At 36.4% G+C, this 22557-nt stretch overlaps 4 protein-coding genes across 8 annotated transcripts in view; 2 read left to right on the forward strand and 2 right to left on the reverse strand.

The window, feature by feature from the left end:
• The window catches only part of svep1 (sushi, von Willebrand factor type A, EGF and pentraxin domain containing 1), a 63003-nt gene extending 61448 nt beyond the window's left edge, over nucleotides 1–1555 (forward strand). For both annotated transcript variants that reach the window (XM_059528166.1, XM_059528174.1), the window contains 2 exons: nucleotides 286–379; nucleotides 1174–1555. In XM_059528166.1, the coding sequence (XP_059384149.1) occupies nucleotides 286–379; nucleotides 1174–1204 (125 nt within the window). In that variant the 3' untranslated portion in view covers nucleotides 1205–1555. The remainder of the gene's footprint in view (nucleotides 1–285; nucleotides 380–1173) is intronic.
• The window catches only part of txn (thioredoxin), a 90050-nt gene extending 84391 nt beyond the window's left edge, over nucleotides 1–5659 (reverse strand). Inside the window, exons 1-5 of the mRNA XM_059528198.1 lie at nucleotides 5521–5659; nucleotides 4228–4332; nucleotides 2983–3048; nucleotides 2067–2132; nucleotides 1842–1955 (exon numbers count right to left, since the gene is read on the reverse strand). Of these exons, the coding sequence (XP_059384181.1) occupies nucleotides 1893–1955; nucleotides 2067–2132; nucleotides 2983–3048; nucleotides 4228–4332; nucleotides 5521–5544 (324 nt within the window). The 5' untranslated portion in view covers nucleotides 5545–5659 and the 3' untranslated portion in view covers nucleotides 1842–1892. The remainder of the gene's footprint in view (nucleotides 1–1841; nucleotides 1956–2066; nucleotides 2133–2982; nucleotides 3049–4227; nucleotides 4333–5520) is intronic.
• Nucleotides 5660–11605: 5946 nt separating this feature from the next.
• ptgr1.2 (prostaglandin reductase 1, tandem duplicate 2) lies at nucleotides 11606–17866 on the reverse strand. Its single transcript, XM_059528271.1, has 11 exons — nucleotides 17765–17866; nucleotides 17635–17678; nucleotides 17375–17434; nucleotides 13913–14069; nucleotides 13788–13833; nucleotides 13632–13691; nucleotides 12963–13145; nucleotides 12570–12843; nucleotides 12384–12489; nucleotides 12071–12189; nucleotides 11606–11926 (listed from the first exon to the last, which is right to left on the reverse strand). Exons 4-11 carry the CDS (start codon nucleotides 14016–14018, stop codon nucleotides 11816–11818), a joined length of 1005 nt encoding a protein of 334 aa, XP_059384254.1. The 5' UTR covers nucleotides 14019–14069; nucleotides 17375–17434; nucleotides 17635–17678; nucleotides 17765–17866; the 3' UTR covers nucleotides 11606–11815.
• Nucleotides 17867–19378: 1512 nt separating this feature from the next.
• Nucleotides 19379–22557, forward strand: part of LOC132118407 (DNA polymerase nu-like) — a 72604-nt gene continuing 69425 nt past the window's right edge. The window contains exons 1-2 of one of the 4 annotated variants that reach the window (XM_059528249.1): nucleotides 19427–19685; nucleotides 20820–21844. In XM_059528249.1, coding sequence (XP_059384232.1) covers nucleotides 20867–21844 — 978 coding nt within the window. In that variant the 5' untranslated portion in view covers nucleotides 19427–19685; nucleotides 20820–20866. Of the gene's footprint in view, nucleotides 19686–20819; nucleotides 21845–22557 lie in introns of all 4 variants that reach the window. The other 3 variants (XM_059528258.1, XM_059528241.1, XM_059528233.1) reach the window with 3 other exon arrangements.

A 22557-nucleotide genomic window follows, 5' to 3' on the forward strand; every position in this document is an offset into this window, starting at 1 on the left:
CAGTGGCCTAGGACCTCAATACATTGGAGATATGATCACTGAATATAATCCTAACAGAAGTCAGCAACACAAAGGGTCCACACAAAAAAGTGAGTCCTCTTTTAACTGTTGTGTCGGCTGCAGATGGAGTTCCAGAAGTGACAGGATGTGCTAAAAGGCACTACATTCAGATCTTGATTCAAAATGATTCACTTTATGTCATTAATAACTCCTGTTATTTATCCTTTTTTATTATTATTTCATAATTAATGCACTGGATTTGGCTTTTTTTATGTGTGTTCTTAGCGGTGTGTTCCATGCCCTGTTTGAATGGAGGCCGGTGTATCCGGCCAAACAGGTGTCACTGCAGTCAAGGATGGGGAGGATATGACTGCTCTAGGTAAGCCACACAAACTAGGTATATGTGACAAATTCATATTAACATATGCATGTGCATACATGCATATTACATAGAAGATTTTGAAAAAATTGTTGTACCAGAGTCCTCAACGCTTCCCCAGAATATTAAAACGAACACTAAAGAACTCAGCTCAGAGATTCCTGCTGATTGTGAAAGACGAGTAAGGAATAGATAAGTAAATACTTGTTCTCTGAACACTGGATTTATGCCTCAGACACACCTAGTTTCATGATATCCCTAAGTAAACCCCCACAGTAAACCTACATTTCCTGGAGCACTGCAGATGCTCTCAATCCAATCATTTAGTGAGCAGAGGGATAGGAAATGGATACTGCTCCCAGTTCTTTTGTGATTCATTCTTTTAGGTAATTTGCTTCTTTCCAGTCTTTATTTCACTGATTCAGTACCAATGTCAAGATTTTATTGAGCAAATACAGTCTCTAAGCAAAGTACTGTTGATCTGACAGTTTTTGCTATAAGTGTTTCCAGCTAGTCAGCTTGATACGTGCATCCCTCGGCAAATTAGATGATGCAGCCTTGTTGCAGTGATTCACAATTAGATTTACTGGACACTTGGTCGATTTAAGATTTAAATGAGCTTAAATACTTTTTCATGGTTTGTTTGAACTGTACAAGCAAATGCTCCATTGCCTCAAGCAAGTGTTATCATAAATGTTTGAAATGTATTTAGTGATTATGGTGGCAATTTATGGGTCAAAAACAATTTTTAACAGTCTTCAGCTGATCTTTGATTATTAATTATTGTCTTTCAGAAAAAGAAGATCTGCATACTTTCATTTTTAATGTGTCACGCTACAAAAGTTCAAGTCTGAATGTGTTGGAACATGATGGCATAATGCCAGAGATTTGTATACAGCACATTTTTCTCTTTCCCTCAGAAAGTGGTTTTGTAAATTAAAGCTGTATTTTTTCATGTAGAAATGAAACAGTATTAAATATATGCTGCTGCTATATACATGAACTTGTACGATGTGTAAAAATGTTGATGTGGTTGTCCAATGTACATGTATATAAACTTTTCTTTCCATGTTTTTATTAAAACAGAACACACAACTATAAGAAAACCAACTGTAATTCTCATTCCCAGAGTTAATTATGAAGAATTCTCAATTAAACGTTCAGATTGTTCTACTTGCTTCTCATTTGACTAATAAACATTTGATGTGAACAATTTGATGCAACCAGCACAATACAACAATGCTGTAAAAGTCAACTTTTAATGTCCTTTAAAGGTTTAATTTCATACAAACCCAACAGAAAATACATTAGAGATAGACATTATAGAGGGTCAAAATATTTAACAAAAAGTCTTCTGTCTGTATAGAATCTAAAATAAAACAAGATATAAATGAATGGTAAAATTAACTAAATGAAAACAAATAAATGAAACAAAATTCGAATGAGTTAGAGGTTGAGAATGGTTTTTTCTGTGTATATTAGTTATTACAGTGGTTGGTTTGTGTATTTTTCTTCATTTATGCTTAGTGATCCTCTCCAACAGCTTATCTACATTTGATCCAGAAAATTCATCAATCTGAGAAAGAAAAAAAACAATACCTGAATCAGTTACAGCACAACAATTAGGAGGAAACAGGTTAAAAAAATACCATAAAAAAGCAGTAAACCTCCAGAGATTATGTTTTACCTTCTTTCCATTCTTGTAGAAATGGAATGTTGGCATACATTTGACATCACAGAAAGCGGCCACATCCTAGATAGAGAAAGAGATTGTGGAGATCAGGTCTGAACAGGTTTATTCAGTCTACTGTGTAATGATAAGCATCTTTGTCTTTTCATTTTGCTTAGCCAGTCTGAGCACTTTTGTAAAAGAGGGATGAAATTATGTCCACAGCAGGACTCAAAGGTTGTCAAAAATAAAAAAAATCCATGATACGGTCAGAAAAAAATGTGTTTCATATTCATTTCATCTTAAAATTATTCTTGGTACCATTCCTGAAATTAGTCACAGAACCTTCAAACGCTCAGCTCACATTTGCCATCCTTACCTTGCAGGTTAAATGTCAGGTAAAACACATGACATTTCAACAAATTGCAAAAATGTATCAAGAATTCATATTTTGAATACACACTCATCCCGTCCCATCCCCCATCTGCTTTGCAACACAGCATTGTAATAAAAGCTAGTGTTTGTAACCATAACAACATGGGCTACCATCAGAATTGTCCCATTCTGGCACTTTCTCAATCTACCTCTGATAAAACTGAATGACAGCCAATATCCTTTCCAATATCCCATGAATCATATAACAGAGTATCAGCAAGCCGATCAAGAGAACAGCAACCGGGTGTGCTGGGATGTTCTAATGTCTTTGGGTCACTTACAAAAGATTAGGCTGTCTGTGAGTATCCAAAATACATGATACTACACCAGACACCCTTGTCCACGGGAGGGAGATAGCAAGGCCAGTATTCAAATGAAAGTAACACAGTAAAACCCAGATGGTAAATCTATGTAAAAAGGGTGTTTTGCTCATTTGGTTCAGAAGTCTGTAAGCTTTCAAGTATATTCATCATAGAAAAAAAGACACCAGGTGACTAACCTGTGCATCATCCACATCCACCTTTAGAAACACAACATTACTGTTCTCTGGTTTTTCAGACTGCGCCTGTGGAGGGGAAAAGGCAGTTGTAAAAAGCAAACCACAAAGCTTGCAATCAAAGCACTTCCTTTGAACTTAATATTTCATTCCTTCCGTTTCATCTGTGAGATTTGCATGTGCTTGCTTTTGTTGTCTAAACCAGGTTAAAAGTACTGTATAAAAACATGTAGGCTGTGGCTGAGGTTAGTGGTTAGTTGTCAACCACACCAAAATCTCAGTGTAGACTATGTATTGTCTAATTAATATTTAAAGGGTTAGTTCACCCAAAAATTTAAATTATGTCATTAATAACTCACCCTCATGTCGTTCCAAACCAGTAAGAGCTATCAGTCCCTCCATTGAAGCTGTGTGTACGGTATACTCTCCATGTCCAGAAAGGTAAGAAAAAATCATCAAAGTAGTCCATGTGACATCAGAGGGTCAGTTAGAATTTGTTGAAGCATCAAAAATACATTTTGGTCCAAAAATCTCAAAAATTACAACTTTATTCAGCATGGTCTTCTCTTCCGGATCTGTTGTGAGCGCGACTGCTGTGACAGTTGATGTATGACGCTGCTGACGTGTTTTCTGGTGCACCCAATAACAAAGATAACACCTCAGCAGCGTCATACATCATCAGCGTCACTGCAGTGTTGTGAACGCACTCACAACAGACCCTGAAGAGAAGACAATGCTGAATAAAGTAGTAATTTTTGATATTTTTGGACCAAAATGTATTTTTGATGCTTCAACAAATTCTGACCCTCTGATGTCACATGGACTACTTTGATGAATTTTTTATTACCTTTCTGGACATGGACAGTATACCATACATACATTTTCAATAGAGGGACAGGAGGCTCTAAATCTAAAATATCTTAAACTGTGTTCCAAAGATGAACGGAGGTCTTACAGGTTTGGAACGACATGAGGGTGAGTCATTAATGACATAATTTTCATTTTTGGGTGAACTAACCCTTTAAGGAATGAATCAGCTTTCTTTATCAGGACTGCCTTTCATTTGCATTTCTGTAAATGATTCATGCTTTAATTCTTAAGGAAGCTTCCCTGCCGACTGCCCCAACAGCACAACAACAGAGCCACTCCCAGTGATTCCGGAGGCCTCTATAGAAGAAACATTACAGCTCCAGATGTCACTCTGAATCTTAGATGCGGTGACATATTCAGCAGTGCATGAATGCTCACTTTAAAGACTGGACCGATCATTTGGCAGGGCCCGCACCATGTGGCTGTGAAGTCCACCACCACCAACTTGTCCCCAGCATTTTTCAGAGCATCGTCGAAGGCACGCTGCAGAGAGAGGAAAAGTTGATTCATTTTCCAAACTGACACATTCCTTCCCACTGAGGTTCACTGAAACTGGCCATGATGAGTCATAATGCTATGGTTTAATCAGAGTGGCAAAGACTTTCAAATATTTATAAAAGAGCCATATGACTTATGACTAGAAAGGGGTGACAGCTTTTGCTTTCCATTTGAGATACTGAAATACAGCTCATATCCTTTTTAGTGAAATTACACGAAAGCAAAACAAACACGTAGGCCTACTACTTTATTGTAAACTAATATCTGATACAACATTTTAATGGTGATGTACAAAATAATATATGTACCCATATGTGTACTGTATTGCATTTGTTTAAACTCATTTACTAGGCCTACTTTATAAGTACCATCATAAAACAATTTAATGTAGATCCTGTTTAAAATGCATGTATATTAATGTTTAATCCTCACATTTTTTATGTCTAGAACCAAAACACTTCAGAAGGACACTCCACTGGAGAGAAAAAGCAACTCGTTTCAGTACTACCGATAGATCGAGTCTGGTTTTTAATGAACCTATTGACAAAAGCTGGGCACTGAACAAAAGATTTTCTAAAACATTAGACTAATATGACAACAGATAAGATCAAACTCTATAGCAGAGACTGCGCCGTGACGTAATTACTTGACAAAATAAAGAACCACTGAATCAGTTTGTGAAATGAACTCTTCGAAAGACAGAAACCGATTTGAGTCCGATCTCCCATTACAGCTGCACAGATGTTTAACGTAAGGAAGCAAAAACTTTCTAACTAACAGCCACTTATTGAATCGTACGTTTTATGTCCTTTTTAAAAAGTAACTGAATGTACTTCTCGTTTTCTACTTGTCATTACTGTACTCTTTTAGGTTCTTTAAAACTAGAAACCAATACACGTTCTTGTGTGTAAACCATAGACTTTATAAAAACAGGTGTAAACCAAAGGTGTTAACGTGTAGGCTAAACGTCCGCCCACATTTGTTCCACAAGCAGCGTTTCGTAATAATAATAATAATAATAAAAACTACATGCGGCTATAGCTTTTTTTTAATCTATATAAAAATACGAATACATTTTTTTCAGAGACATCAGAACATAATAACGTACATTACCTATAAAGAGTTACAGTCAAAGTCAAGGTAGCATCTCAAATTTTGGTATTAAATACATACCTTATCCTCAATTATGATAACCATTTTGGTCGTTTTGATGTATGTCAGTCAGTCTTCTAGTGGTCTACTGTGTTCGTCTCGTGAAAGCTCCTGCTTCGTTAACAGTCAGCCCACGTCATTAGCGTGAACGTCACGTAGCCCCGCCTTCGATAAAGACAACGGACCAATCATGGAATTATGAGGTTCTGTAAAACCCTCCTACAACTACAGACTACAAAGACATATAATCAGCAGATAAAGCTAAGAAAATGCCTTATACCTTAGTTTAGCGCAGCTTGAGGCATAAATATTTAGTTTTAACCTCTATAAGGAGTGAAGGATGCTCACTTATCTTAAAAAAGACCATCACTAATCCTGGTTTTGCAATGAGCAAGTCAGAATGACTTGACAGATCCCGGGACGTCACGTCACCGACAGACGTGGTGGATTAGCCTTCTAAACTGTTGTAGCCTAAGGCCAGTGATATGGCAAGCCAAAGTGGTCACAAACGCCTGCTTGGAGTCTGATTGCACATTGACACGTCAAAAGCGTGCGATTTTACAGCAAAACGCGCGTTATTGACGCGTGATTTACCATAAAAACGCGCGTTCTTAGCGTGCGCTTTGGAGTCACCAAAAACGCGCGTTTTTGACGTGCGTTTATCATAATAGAAATGGGTGTCCAAGACGTGCGTTTTGAGTCAGACAAAACGCACGTTTTGAACGTGTAAACAGGTCTACCAACCTGGCGGTGCAAACGTCTTTTGAAGTATCCAAACAGGCGAAAGAAACGTGCGCTCTCCTAGTGTTTTCAAAATGGCACGCTGAAAGCGTGTGCTCACTTCATAGGGCAGAAGTCTGTAATGATTCGTCCGCTATATATGGGCTATCACGGTAAGGCATTGCTACAGCATACATATTCTTTTTTTCCACTCGGTCATAATGAGGGATGTTATGTCGTTTAAATGACACATTTTAATTTAATGTGGTTAAGCTTCATTAAAGAAATGGGTCTGGTACACTCTTTATTATAGATCAGTGGTGTGGTACAGTTTACAGGGCAGAAAAATGGCAGAAAAAATAGAAATACAAATTTACATTAAATGACTGAACAACAAATAAATAAATAAATAAAAAAGAATAAAAAAGAATAAGATAAGTAATGTAGGAAATGTTTCAAAGACTGGGGGTAAAATATGTCAATTACTTGCTGAGGTGCACAAAAACCAGCTATGTATTAGACCCGGAAATAACGTCTAGCTCTCTCTCTCTCTCTCTCTCTCTCTCTCTCTCTCTCTCAATACTGTATATGAATAAATTAATTTAAATAAATTTAGGCATTTAGCAGACGCTTTTATCCAAAGCGACTTACAGTGCATTCAGGCTAACATTTGTTACCTAACATAACATATAAATATATAAATTAAAAGTAAAGTATAATATTATACACTATAATATATTATAATATTGTATCGTATTATAGTTATTATATCCATGTTGTCTGTCTGGAACGCAGCATTAGGTTAACGTCAATAAACGATTGTGTACTACAATGAAGAGTCATGCTGACATTTCAGCACTTGATAAACGGATAGCGACTCCTAAGTAGCACTTAAAGGACAGCTACGTGCAACTGTGTTAAGTGTATTTTTGGGAAACGCACGTGAAACAATAACGAACGATTGTGAAATGACTCGTAGAAAACATTCTTAAGCTTAAGATCAATCGTTATTGGGAAACCCGGCCCTGATTAATCGATTACATTCATTGAAATAAATACATAAATATACTCCCCATAAATAAAACACATGATGCTGTCGGGAGCTGACCAATTTTGTTAAATTCGCCTCGAAAGGACTAAGAGCACAATGAAGTTGCGATTGAATGTGTAGAATTTAATAATATGAGCTTCTCTCAAGAGATGTTTTGCCACATTTCTTAAATTAAGGATGATTGCTGCATATATGGGTGTTTCCATTTGACTGAAAAATATTTTATCCTTGTTTTGTTCATTAACTGATCGTCTTGTCCTCGTAATATTTGTATATTATTATTATTTTATTATTACTGGTTATATTTTTATATTATATTCATTTATATTCATCTTTTCCTTTCATTTCGATCTCTTTACTTAACGTTCTGAATACTTTTGTAAATAATAGCCTACTGTAAATGGTCGACATGCGAATCATGCTTTGATTATGCTGACTAGAATTTTTGCTGGAATGCATTTTAAATGTAACATATTTCATTTTATTTTGGCTAATTAATAGACAATAATTGTAAATACTATAGTGTTTCGTTGAGGAATTAATAATTCACGAATAGTTTCATTTGTAAATGAAAGCACAACATGGTCATTTATCATCACGCATGGGCATAAATACAAACACAAATTCAAAACTTTCTTGGCTTAATTGTCTGATAAATGATAAATGAGCATCTTGTGTTTTCATTTACAAACGTGACAATACTACGTGAATGATTAATTCCTCAACGGAACACTATTGTACTTATAATTATGGTCTATTATTTAGCCAAAATAAAATGAAATATATGTTAAATTTAAACCAAAGACTATAGAATACCCATATGTCTTAAAATGAATTTGACTGCACTCCAACAAAAATTCCAGTCAGCATAATCAAAGCATGATTTGCATGTCGACCATTTACAGTACGCTATTATTTACAAAAGCATTCAGAACGTTAAGTAAAGAGATCGAAATCAAAGGAAAAGATGAATATGAACGAATATAATATAAAAATATAACCAATAATTATAGGACAATAATAATATACAAATATTACGGGGAAAAGATGATCAAATAACAGACTCACAAGACAATGATCAAATATTTTTCTTGTAGGCCTATTTTATATTGTACACTTTATGTAACATTTATTCAAGATAAACTTTATTTGAATGCTGAAGTTCACTACAGCCCGGTAGCCAAGGCCTATGGTTAATATAATAATTTAGTAATGAAATAATTTACATTATAAATAATATAATAATCTCTTAATTCAAAATAAAACATTAATTAATCCAACTCTGACAATCCCGTGTTGGTATGGTCTCGCAGGTTTGTTTACGCATGAAACTCGTGGCCACGACATAATATCACGTTCTCAAGAGTTATTATGTCGTGGTGGTCATCTGTGCTGGTGCTACATGGTGCTGCAGATGTAACTTTAGATAGCAGCTAAAATGAACAACATTTGTGTAAACTGTACCACACCACTGATCTATAATAAAGACTGTACCAGACCCATTTCTTTAATGAAGCTTAACCACATTAAATTAAAATGTGTCATTTAAACGACATAACATCCCTCATTATGACCGAGTGGAAAAAAAGAATATGTATGCTGTAGCAATGCCTTACCGTGATAGCCCATATATAGCGGACGAATCATTACAGACTTCTGCCCTATGAAGTGAGCACACGCTTTCAGCGTGCCATTTTGAAAACACTAGGAGAGCGCATGTTTCTTTCACCTGTTTGGATACTTCAAAAGACGTTTGCACCGCCAGTTTGGTAGACCTGTTTACACGTTCAAAACGTGCGTTTTGTCTGACTCCAAAGCGCACGCTAAGGACGCGCAATTTTATGGTAAATCACACGTCGAGGACGCGCGTTTTGCTGTAAAATCGCACGCTTTTGACGTGTCAATGTGCAATCAGACGCCCGAGCAGGCGGTTGTGACCACTTTGGCTTGCCATACGGTGACACACTGGCTGCGTGCCTGACGCGGCGCTGGCGCGCTGCTGCTGTTGTAGGTGACATATAGAGGGAGACCGCCGACAGACCAGGCACTTGTCTTCATGACAACAATATCAACTTTTTTTTTTACATGCCTACTGATAAAGGACACCGTCAACAGTATTGAAGGCAAAATAGACTATGTTTGACAGGTTCAATATTTGAAAATCGATAATTATTTATTTATTTTTTAAATTACATTTATATCTGAATTTATGTCAACCTATAGACTTTCAAGTATCAAAATGTCATGAATTAATATGTATTTGTGTACAAAATGACATATAAACATTTTCCTATTATATTTTGCCTGGAAACACTTCCAACACGCGCGCGTGTCACGTGAAAAATAGGCGTCGGTTTTATTTCTAGCATGCACGCGTTTTCCGCATGGCTCGAGCCGCGCCTGAGACGCGCGTCTCACGCAGGCAGTCTGCAAGCTCTAACCTGTTAACATGGGAGCCGAATTAAAAACGGACACGCCACACAGCTGAGACGCTTGCGCCACGCATCCAGTGTGTCGCCGTAAGGCTATACAAACTGTTTGTATGCACACTGCACATACATTCTTGCACATGTATAATGCATCTTATAGTAAACAAAGAACATTTAATGCCTTTTTTGACACCTTTTAGAGGTTTTTAGACATTACAAAATGTGTTATCACAGAAGAAAACTGTATGTAGGAAAGCAGCTGACATGTTCTGAAAACCATCACTAATCTTACCTATGGGCAAATAGCTAAGGTAATAAAACCAAAGTTATACAAAAACAATTACAACAGCAATTGTTTCAACCTAAAAAAAAAAAAAAATCAATCTCTTTTGGATTTTTTTTGTCACACTTCCTACTGTACAGAATCACAGTGACTCAAACCGTCAGATCTTCTGCTTTTGTATATTCAGTGTTGAACAAGCCAAGCCTTAAGACATCCTATTTTAATATCTTCATCTTGAAAGCACACTTCTGTAATTAATAACTGATTTATGGACACATTCCCTAATAAAACATTCCCTTGAATTCATGTCCAGTTTTTGTTTAACCCTGTCCTAGTGGCTGTAAAATGCAATCATCAACTTATTTTTTACTCAATGTTAATGTACCTTACCTTTCTGTTAAGCATTCGATTTACATTATTTTGTGCTAGACACTAATTTAACTGAAGATGTCTGCTCATGAACAAACATGTTTTACTGCGATTTTGTGTCTACTTCACAATCGTCAAGACAAGTACAGAGACACCTGGAATCATGAAATATTTCAAACAAGTTTCTGAAGTACATTTAGAGTTTTAGCCTCTAACTAACTGAATCCTGTGAAGAGTAACCAAAAATATCCGCATGTTGGAGTGGTGACGTAACAGCTGACATGTTCTGAATCAGCTCTTCCTCTTCTTCGGCCATTTAAGTAGATTCTATGGATTTCTTTAGAATTGTTTGTGGAGTCTTTCGAAGACAAAACTTTCTAAAATATATCCCAATGTTTCAGATTTGTGTGATAAATGTAAACTTTCACCATGCAATCTTAGTCATATGTTTGCCTTTTGTCCCAAGTTGCAAAACATTTGGAATTCTTACTTTAAAATAGTTTCCGATGTCCTAGGGGTCGAGTTAATTGTTTGCCCTTTGATTGCAATCTTTGGTGTTCCTTCTCGGTGTCAGCCTTTAAGCCGGAGACAGGCTGATGTCATAGCTTTTGCATCTCTTATTGCTAGGCGCAGAATACTTTTATCCTGGACCTCCCCTCAACCCCCCTCTATTTCAGTTTGGCTCAAAGATTTTTTTTTAAAACTTGAAAAAATTAAGTACAATATCAGAGGTAGGGGGGAATCTTTTTTTGAAAAGATTTATCACATTCTTTCAGAATTTACAAATCTTAGATGTAGATTGAGTGTAGGTATATAACCCTTATTTTATTATTAATTAGTTTCTTAATTGTTATATGTACGTGTATGTGTGTGTATATGTATATATTCATGTATTATTATTATTTAATTTATTACATTTTTTTATTTATTATTATTATTATTTTTTTTTTATTATTATTATTTTTTTCTTCTCTTCCCAGATGTCATTGTGTTTATTGGGGATTACTTGTTGGGGCTGGGTATGGTTGTATAGGGTGGTTGGGGTGGTATAAAATGTAAAAATGCAATTTGCAACAATAAAAAATCTATGACAAAAAAAAAAGAATTGTTTGTGGAGTAGCAATACATATTTTTTTGCTTTTTACATTTTTATTTATTTATTTTAGAACCCAGAAGAATGAAAAATACAGAAATAATGAACATTATTAATCAGACAAGGAAGATATGGAAAGATATTACCACATACAACATAAATATGAGGCTTATTTGGTTTTATTTGTAAACATACTGAAGTGAAAGAAGAAGAAAAAAACTTAGTGGACAAGACAAAATGGGATTCATTTAGTTCCCCTTTAGACACAAGCAGACTACACTAAGTTTTTCTGTCTACACATATTCAAGTTACCCAAATGTGTCATATTGTATTTGATGTAAAAACACAACAGATGGATTTCTAAGAATGCCTTAGACTCTAACAATAGCCTTCCCTAGTCCATCGCCCTTCAGCATCCTTATGAAGGCAGCTGGCATGTTCTCAAAGCCAACCGTTACCACTTCCTTCACCTTCAGTTTGCCCTGCAGGAAAACAATTCAATGTGTCTTCATACCAGTTCTCTGTCTCATTCACAGGCTGCTGTTGTTATATGCTGTGTAATGGCCATTATCTTATGAAGGGTGTAACGATCAAGTTCAGAATGATTCATTTCTAAAGCAGCTTACCTCTTTCATCCATTTAAGCATCCTCTTGATAGATTCTTCATCTTTGTGTTGCCAAGATCCCACCATAAATCCTTCTATCTTCAGCTGTCGTGTAATTATTTCGTGGTGAGGATAAGGACCTGTGAGAGGAAACAAATTCAATAACTTAATGTTAGATTGCTTAGATTTTTCATATCCTATACTGTCCTCTAGAGGTTGTAAAGTGTAACAATTTAAAAGCGTTTATTTCCTTTTTCCCCCTCTTATATCTTCTAATATTAAAATCTGATATTTTTTTCTTCAATTGGAGGGACTCAGTAGAAATGAGACATACACATCTGTGGTGTTGTGTCATTGTAAGTGGCTATTGCACCGCACACAGCGATACGGCCTCCTGGCTTCATGTTTTTGAGTGCTGCGGTAAAGAGGGGACCTCCCACCTAAAGAACATGAAGTAAAAGATTTGTTAACAAATAGCAGACTGTATTTTAGACAAAAATACACATATAAAGTAAATTACACTCTCAAAGTAGCAGTCGTATCCTTCAGGTGAGGCGTTCTTCAGTGTTTCCTCCAGTGAGGAGACAGTCTTGTAGTTGAAGGCCTGGTCAAAGCCTAGCTCTTTTAGGTAGGCCACCTTGCCATCACCTCCTGCTGAGCCCACAACCTTGCAGCCTTTGATCTTGCAGATCTGCCCCACCATCGTACCTACAGCACCTGCTGCTGCGCTCACCAGAATCGTCTCACCGGGCTGTACCTTACCCACCTCTTCCAGACCATACAGAGCAGTTAAACTAGAGGATAAAAGAGACAGGATTTAGGATACATACTTGATATTTATATTTAAAAAAAAGAAAAAAAAAAAAAAAAGAATTGCCACTGCCATCATTTTTTAAAGTCGTGGTTACATTACCCAGGCATCCCCAAGGAACCAAGAGCCAGGGACATTGAAATATCACTGGGCCATTCGGATACTATCCGAGTCAAGATGGGCCCGGCTGGACCCTTTGCTTTGGTTACAGTGTGTGTCCTCCATCCACAATTAGCAACCACGTAGCATCCCTCAGGAAATGCTGGGTCCTTGCTCTTCACTACCCTGCAAGACATGAGTTAAGATATTTATTCAGTGATGTAAAATGTTTTTGGTTATGAAAAGACCTGTTTCCTCACTTATATGCAACTTTGTGGTTTAACTTACTAATATAATTGCATAAACATGCATAGAAAATATTTTTCTACTGTTCATCTGTTGCTCAAAATGTTTTTCCACTCATTTAAGTGGAAGTGTCTTCATCAGATGATGCAAACGAAAACCAAATTTGTGAGTAACTGGACCGCTTCAGCCACAGATTCAGCTGCCTAGAGGTTTTCTGATCTTCTTCCATATTACAATATTTCAATTGATACAGCATTCTATGATCACTTGGATAAGATTTATTCCCCTTCTCACTACTGAGCATGCTTTTTGTTTCTGTAAATGTTCTGCTAAGTAAAATTAATCTACAGCATGTGACTAACAAAACGGGTTAAATAAAATGTAACAATATTATACATTACAATATACATAGTAATACTTCCTTACTTTGCCAGTTGAGTTCCATATTGTACATCCCCCTCTTTTATCCACATTTTACTCAGAGATCTATAAAAACAACAGAAGGCAATATTGGCTAGACACACCACATAGAATTACATTAAATATAGAGATGTTCTTCTAATAAGACTGAGACAACTTTACCTCATATATGGATCAACACTTAAATAGACTGCCTCCACAAGCACGTCTGAAGCAAAAATTATTACGATAAATCAGCAAGGCACAGCAAAGGTATACAAAAAGACAAATATATAAATTACCCATACCTCCATTTTGAAGCTCTGGCAGAGCTTCTTCTCTCAGTTCAAAGTTACTTTCCTTAGGAAAGCCCTCAAAGTGTTTTTTAAGGATCCACGTCTTTGCCTTAACCATGATTGTATGTCAGAAGCTGCACAGGCAGAGCTCTTCAAACTGGAATTTGTTCTGAGAGAGAACAGAGCTTGCTTTTATTGTAGTGACGACAATGAATACTCTTACATAACAAAACATCTCTATTGACATACGTAAATGACATTGCAGATTTACACACACAACCTCACACCTGCACACTGAATATTGTTTACCTTGGACTTTCAGTATTTAAATTGTATTATCTGCATTAAATATATTAAATAACAAAACATTTGTCCTTATTAATGTTATAAACAATCTTCTAGGAGAGGAGGTTTCACCCCAGGTTACCCTGGCATCACACAATGTGGATTAAATCAGTCTGTAAGATAAGTGAGACGTGATCTCAATTGGCTTTGTCATACAATGTATAGGGCTAAGGGTCCTCAGTCCGAGGAGCTGAACAGTTTGCAGGGTTTATCTGACATCCAGTGTAGATTTATTCTTACTTTTAAATGTTACAATTTTCAGGATTGTTGTGAACAGACATACAAACATTATGAATTAAAAGTATTCACAACAGTCTTGTTTGGTTCGCTTGAATCGAACTCAAGTTGGTGCAGATCTTTTAGGAGGGTGAGAATACAGCAGACCAAACAACCGTACCGAAACTCTGCTGAAGAGGTGGTCTCGGTCCGCTTCCAAACCAACTCTGGTAAGGTTGAACGGATGAACCAGTGAATGGATGACCTTAGCACACGAGTGCTTTTGTTTACTGGTTTTCATTTATGGTTCACTTGCAAAAAGGCCAGTGTGAAGGTGAACCACAATTTATATATATATATATAAATAAATACAATTAACATTGTATTTGTTCCGGACCCAAGTAAGTGAACTAGCGGACTTTCCTAGTGTGAATACACCCTGTGCGTGGTAAACATAAACATTGATGGTTTGTGGATAAAAATGTATTTTATTTTCTTATTTGTTGCTATATAGAAATATCAGAATAATTTCTAATGCACAGTCAGGATGACTTTGAAATGACCTCATAACCATGACATTGCATATACATTGCATGTCACTGTACTGTATGACAAAGCCCAAATCAAAATCATTTTTCCATATACCTTTAAAATGAAATATGTTATTCTAAAATGTATTTGAATATATTCTTAATCAATGTAACACAAAAGCTACTACACATTTTGTCATGAATGATATATATAAATATTTTATTTGCCCCACACATAAGATGACCCGGTTGGTCTCTTCTTCATGAACATTCACTATGAACTACGATTCCTTCATAAATAGCCACAAGATGTCAGTGTTCAGACAGATATTTTTGTTGTGTCATTGTACATTACCACCAAACACCCAGTGCAGGTAGTAAAAATACCAAAATACCACATGCATTTATTTATTTATCAAAATAACTTTCAAAGAAAACGTGTCTTGTTAGAAACCTCTAAAAAGCGACTTTGTTTGCCTGTCTGTACCCGTCTTACTATAAAGACCATCTAAAGACAGTTAATGATTTATATGCTATCACTATTGTTCATTTAGTTCATGATGACTAAACATATTCTGCTGGGTTTTTTTTATGACAGGATTTACAAATGCTGAATAATGCTGAGCAACAGACTTGATAGGCCTAATCTTTTGAGATCAATATCTCCTTGATGCTTCTAATATTAGAACACGTATCATATTATTCTTGTTTTATGCATATCTGTCCTAGAGAATGTTGCAAATGTACAAAAACAGACTTTATTTGTAAAACAAAATAAAGGACACCACTGCAATACTTGTTATTAGACTTTAACAATGTCTTTTTCGGTATTTTCTCCTCGCAGCATCCCCATGAATGCAGCAGGCATGTTTTCAAAGCCAACAGTAACATGTTCTTTACACTTCAGCTTTCCCTGTGAACAATCAAATCAAGAGAATCGGCAGCATTATTAATATATGATACTTACTGAGAAGAAGTACAATTGTTTTTAAATAAAGCATAGTATAGTAATAACCAGACTAGCAGCATCCAGGTCAATGTTCGCTTCAGTGACTCTTCATTTTTATGTTCCCACCTGCCTACCAAGAAACCTTCCATTTTCAACTGCTTAAAAACCATCTGAAGGTGTGGATAAGGACCTAAAAAAGACAAATACACATCATCACTGCTGCAAATGGACAAAAGTCTACTTCTACCCAATTCTTCAAGTCTACTTTTATGTTTCACTAATGGTGACTAAACAGCTTTTGTGTTGTTTATACAAAGGTATTGATTCTATTAGTGTAAAGGTTATTCAGAACAGACACAACTGGTTAAAACGAGAATCACATGAGAGTTACTTGGATGAAGGCGTCAGCTAAATGACTAAATGTCGGTTAACCAAACCTGTTTGTGGACTGGTGTCATTATATAGTGATATTCCTCCACATACAGCAATACTCCCCAAATGCCTTCATCTGTGTAATAGCAACACTCGAAAAAAGGCCGCCCACCTGCAAACCAAACCAAATCTTTGAATAATCAAGATTGTCAAGTTGTCCTTTTTTATGTATTGTTAACTGCAGTCATATCCTTTAGGTGAAGCATTCTTCCGTGCTTCCTCTAGTGAGGAGACAGTGTAGTTAAAGGCCTGTTCAAAGCCCAGCTCTTTTAGGGTAGGCCACCTTTTCATCCCTTCCTGCTGAACCCACAACCTTGCAAACTTGTAGTTTGGCAATTTGACCCACTACAGAACCAAAAGCCGCTGCAGCTGCATTCACCAGTAAGGTTTCTCCTGGTTTGAAGGCACAGATCTCCTCCGAACCGTGCTGTCAACCTGTGGAGTACAGTTAATGTTATTTATTATATACTAATGTATCATTTTATCATATAACATTCATGTGTGGTGCCTCAAATAAAAGAAGACCAAGTAAATTATCTTAGCTGAAAAGGGAGTTTTTTCATTTTTTGATACAAGCTGATCTTTCTGAGATGTTTTTAAAAGAAATATCAGAAAATGACTATATCGCAGTCGATTAAGCATTTGACCTACCTTCTGAAACCATCTGCAAAAGAAACAATTGGGGGTATGAAAGAAGCAGTAAGCTCCCAAGGGCATGGGAGAAGGAGATATCCTGAGGCTAGGCATCCACGACTCTAGTGATATTGCTGTTTATTACACAATTACGGTCATTGACTGTTAATGTGTCACAGATGGTTTTCTTTTGTAATGATGACCAAATTGTTGGAAATTTTGCATTTTACTTTTATCAAAAAAGTCATGGTTTCTCTTAAAATGTTGAGGAAAGAATGCAGATGTTATGGGACACAATTTTACTTTACTTTTTTACTTTATTTTTTAATTCGGTCCTCACAGACAATCAATGATTATTATTTCTCTTACTTGGCAACTTGAGTTCCGATCATCACATCTCCTGCTTGCATTCGAACACGGCTGAATGGTCTAGAAGGAATTAAATAGATAAAAAAAAAAAAAACCTAGGACTAGTATATTTGGGGAAATTAATGCATCGAATAATTCACAACAAACCAAACAAGGAATCATTTTTAAACATGCAGGATCAGTATGACTTCACTTTATGTCAAAAGAACCTAAAATCAAATGTTAATGCACCTGTTAACTAACATTACAGCTTCACTCACCGTATGTAAGGGTCCATACTAAGGAACACTGCCTCTAGAAGAACCTCTGAAGAACAAGAATAAACTCCACTTGGTATGCAACAGAGCAAATATGGGAAAAATATGAAATCTAAGAATCACAAACCTCCACCTTTGGGCTCAGAGAGCTGCTCTAGTTTCAGCTCAAAGTCGGTTTCTGATTCTCTATTATATTTTCTGTTGTGCACACAGTAGAGAACTGATTAGGCCATTGTTCTGAAATATTTGGTGTAGGGGATATTTGGGGTTTCACTGGGCGGAGTAAACATGAATATTTATGAGTTTCCTGTTTCGTGTTAAAGCGACTCTGAAAATATTAGAGCGTTTTCACCGGGTCACAAAAACTTTTCAACAATGTTACAATTCTGCTTCGAGCGAAGTTAAGCAAGCTTAGAATATAATTGTTCGTTTGTGCACAAAATGTTATTTCCTGTGTTATATGTTTATTCAATGATTACAGCCACTGATTTGCCAGAGGTAGCCTATCGTTAGAAAACATAACAAGTAGATGGGCCAAAAGCTGCAAATAGTTTCTTATATTCCTTTGTTTTGGTATTAAAAGTATGTAATTTGAGAAGTATATCATTGTGTGTTGCCTATGGTTGCACAATAAAACTTGCTCACTGTATTGTAAGACTGTAAGGTGAGAAATAAGGAGCAATGTGAAGACTCATAGGAAGTAGCCTAACTTTTTAATTTATTTATTTTTTCTTTAAAAGTTGTCACATGGAAGTGCATGACAGCCTACAACCAAATCGCAGTTCATGTGGAGAAGCTGTTTGTTTGTAATTAATGTACTATCTGTTTCATTTCATCAGTTTGCTACTTGCACTTTTGCCTGTAATTTTTTCCTAGTTTGCAGAGACTTGAATTTTGTCAAGTTATATATTTAACAAACAACACATTTTAGGGACTATAAAAATGCGTAATAGTTGTATGCTTATTTACTTGGAGCATTGCCTACCTACTCAGATAAAATCATTACAACAATCATTAACCATGACACAATCTATAAATGATTTTATATATTAACAATTATACACTAAGTATAATGTCATTCATAATGTCAATCTAGTGTTTCAGTGACAACGCACTAATATTTTCCATAGACAGTAAAAGAAATGGACACAGCGACCCCATTGGATTCAACTGAGAAAAATGAAGTCGATTAGAAGCATAGACAGTACGCACTTCCTGGGGGTCGGGCGTACTGCGCAGACTCAAACTAAGCTTGATGCCGTAAATGTCACGTGAGCAACCTGTAAGTCTTCTAACCGCTGTGCCAAGATAAATCTGAATCACCCACCGAATCTCCTCCTGTCCATACGGTAATTTCTCTACTGTGCGACAGAGAGTCGCTGGTTATGACGCAATCGTTAGCCTATTTTTCACAAAAACTGCTTCTACGGGACCATACCGTAAGATACAAGGTAATGGAGCCTTTTATACATTTTCGTGTTTCTTTAGAAATAATTAATGAACAAATTGAGTCTTTAAACGCCTCAGATGTTATTCGCTGTCAAAGTGACGCCAAAATGAATGGGAGTCAATGGAATGCTAACAGCAGGTGGGGGTCCGCTAGCCAATGGCAGCGCCCAGGGGTGCTTCAAAAAAATATGAAACCCTGCCCCCCTGATATTTTCAGAGTCGATTTAACGCGAAACAGGAAACTCATGAATATTCATGTATGCGCCGCCAAATGAAAGAAAAGAGAAAACATATTTCAGAACACCCGCCTACAATCTTAATCACGTGACATTTTGTATCCATCTGATTGGCACACCAGATTTGTCAATCATCTTCAGTGAAGACGCTTCTTAATCTCCTTCTTCTTAAAGTCCAATTCATGTATTTTTATACCGTTTTAAAACGTATTATAACATTATTCCATCTAAGTAAAAAAAGTGGCTTTTGAAATAATTTATTTGTCGAGGAACCACCTACGTCACGTGACGACAGCAAGCGCGGGCATTTCGTAATGGCGCGCGAGACAGACTCTGCAATACATCAAAAGAAGGGTTCTGTTTTTCAAGGTAGGGACATTTATGATACACTGCTTTGTGAAATATATGTAAAAATCTGTTTTTTTTTTTAAGGAAATGATGGCAAATGTATTGTTTGTACTTAGCTAACCAGTAAAGCAAGCTAATGTAGCTAAATGCAAACGTTTAACAAGTAACGTTACGTTAACGTCAGCTAGTTTTTAACGACTCTTGAAATTCAAAATACTGACGGTAACGTACAGTTACGGCCACTTTGACTTTAGCTGTCTTTGAGGTATTGGTCATGACTGACTCCCTCTGAAACTTCTGACTGCTGATCGGTCTCCTACAGTAATTTTTTTTGAATATAATTCTGTTTTGAATATCTCCGTATTTACGTGTGTTTTGCTATCAGTTAGTATGTTACGTTGTTCACAGACGTTTGTGACGACTGCTTTTTACAAACCTGTTTGCTGTTTTTCACGGATAAATAACCACAACGAAGTAACTAGTAAGTTAGCTGGTCATCGGTCAATCAGTCACTTCCAACTGTAGCAGACGAATGTGGGTCTAACGTACTTGGCTATACTGTGTCAAAATTTTACCCAACTGAAAGTATCTAACTAAGAACATGCACAAGTAAAAGTAAAAATAATTGTACCTGTTTCTTAGCTTTTTAAATGAACTGATGAAACTTAGATGAACAAACAGCAAAGCAACCTGTTTATTTGTAACCAATAAGAATCGGTTTAATGTTACCTGAAATTGTTAAACTTTGAATTTTGCCACAGCTAATTATAGTTTGGTCTTTGAATATCGCTTGTACAGGCCATTACAGGTGTTGTGAGACCATACAAATACTCAATAGTTCATATTTGGTTTTGAATGTAAAAAATATAAAAATGATGTTTATGTAGAGTTAGTTATAATAAGCCTTAGAAACAATAAAAATCCTCATTTAAATAGGTAGCTAAATGAATGTGAGTGTGTATGTTCAGTTATGGGTCTGTAAGATTATATTTAGAGTGGTTTCTGAAGGGTGTGACAAACTTTTGAATGGTAGTATGTTTATGTGTTTCAATTTGCACACAGTACAGTTATATGCAGCATTCACTTCAGTTGGGCCATCTCTTTGTAAATACATAATTCGGGCTCGCTAAAATGTCTTTTGACCATCTGCCTTAGGATAAGGGAATATCTCTGAAGTGAAAGTCAAGTTGACATAAGCAGTCATGCTGGATGGAGCTCAATTTGTTGAGGCGTTGTCACGATTGGGTTTCCCACGGGCGTCTATGCTGAAAGGTTCTGAGTTTGACTGGTTGTTTGAAACAGCACCAGATAACCTACACCTTTTAAGTGTTGTCTGCAACCGACTGAACCGCAGCAATGTTGTAACGCCACAAGAATTGCAAGCATACAAGGCACTCCAGGAGTCCGGTAAGCCCATCTTGGATGAGGCGACACTGGGTGAGCTGCTTAAAACCTGTTTGCCTGTAGATGGAGGTGTAGTGTCACGGAGCAGTTCTACGCTGAGTGGAGAGGGAAATGTAACAATTGAGGATCTCGAGACAGAACTTCAAGCTCTCTGCAAAGAGAAGCAGCTAAAACAACGCAGACTCAATAAGCTGCAGATGCTAGCTACCAACTGGGGTGCGAACTCCTCTGTATCCCAAGCACTGCTGCAGGAAGGAGGGAATACAGTAAAAGATGCCAACTCTGCCTTGGCAGCTGAAAATGCATACACCAATTCAGCTGGGGAGAACCTGTCAAAGGAGACGACCAAACTGGCTGGCTTTTTCCAAACCAACACTTATTCTGTAAGGAGTGAAGATGGAGCTGCTCCACAATTAGTTCCTCAACCAAGGACCCCAGTGCTCCTCTCCCAGTTGCCTCTAGAGCCTTTCCTCCAGCAACAGGAGCAATTCACCAAAGTGTTGACTTCCTACACTCAGCGTCAGTTCTTTCAGGGCATCTCAGACATGATGGAGACCTCCACATCCAATCACTGCCAGCTGACCAATCTGAGCTGTTGCAGTGAGAATGAGGAAAAAGAGGATGAGGGACTAGTGGAGCTCAGGAAGAAGGAGATGGCACAACTGCAGTGGGCATATATAGTGGCCCAATACCAGCTGGTGAAAGAGAGGGCAAAGGAGCATGGCGAGAAAGCAGCAAAAGAGTGGCTCATCCAGCAACTAAACAGCAGCACAGAGGTGAATAATAAACAAAATTACAGTTTCCATGATTGGTTTATAAATATCTATACAGTGCCATAGAACATTTTAAGAGCAACATATTATTATTGTTTGTTTCTTATTAACATGGTTAATATTTATGACAATTATGTAATTACATTCTGCCCTTTTTTTTCGAAACCAGACACTACCGTTCAAATGTTTGGGGCCAGTAAAACTTAAAAAAAAAAAAAAAAAAAAAAATTTTTTTACGAAATTAACTTTTATTTTTTATCAAGGTTGCATTAAGACATAATTTGTTAAAGCTAATTTCCAATTCAAATAATGCTTCTTTTTTTTCTAATTCTATTACAATAAAAATATATTTTAAAATATATTAAACTTTTACAATATAATAATTCATATTACTGTTCACTGTATTTTGATCAAATAAATCAGCATAACAAACTTTCAAAAAAATTAAATCTTGCAAACCCCCAAATTTTTAACAGTAGTGTACATAGATTTTTAGTAAAATAATTTGTTCAGTAATAATAATAATAATAAAAAAACAATTTAAAATCATCTCAATCTCAGTTCATATTTGCAACCTAAGTCAACTGCTACTGGTATGGAAAAATATCTTTAATCTGTAGTTATTCATCAGCACTGTGTTGTTACTGGAAATTTGTAGATGTGAGAAACAGCATTTTAACAATTTTCTATTCTAACATGTGCCAAAGCAAAAAAAA

Source organism: Carassius carassius, chromosome 3, assembly GCF_963082965.1.
Source record: "Carassius carassius chromosome 3, fCarCar2.1, whole genome shotgun sequence".
NCBI classification, from domain to species: Eukaryota; Metazoa; Chordata; class Actinopteri; order Cypriniformes; family Cyprinidae; genus Carassius; species Carassius carassius.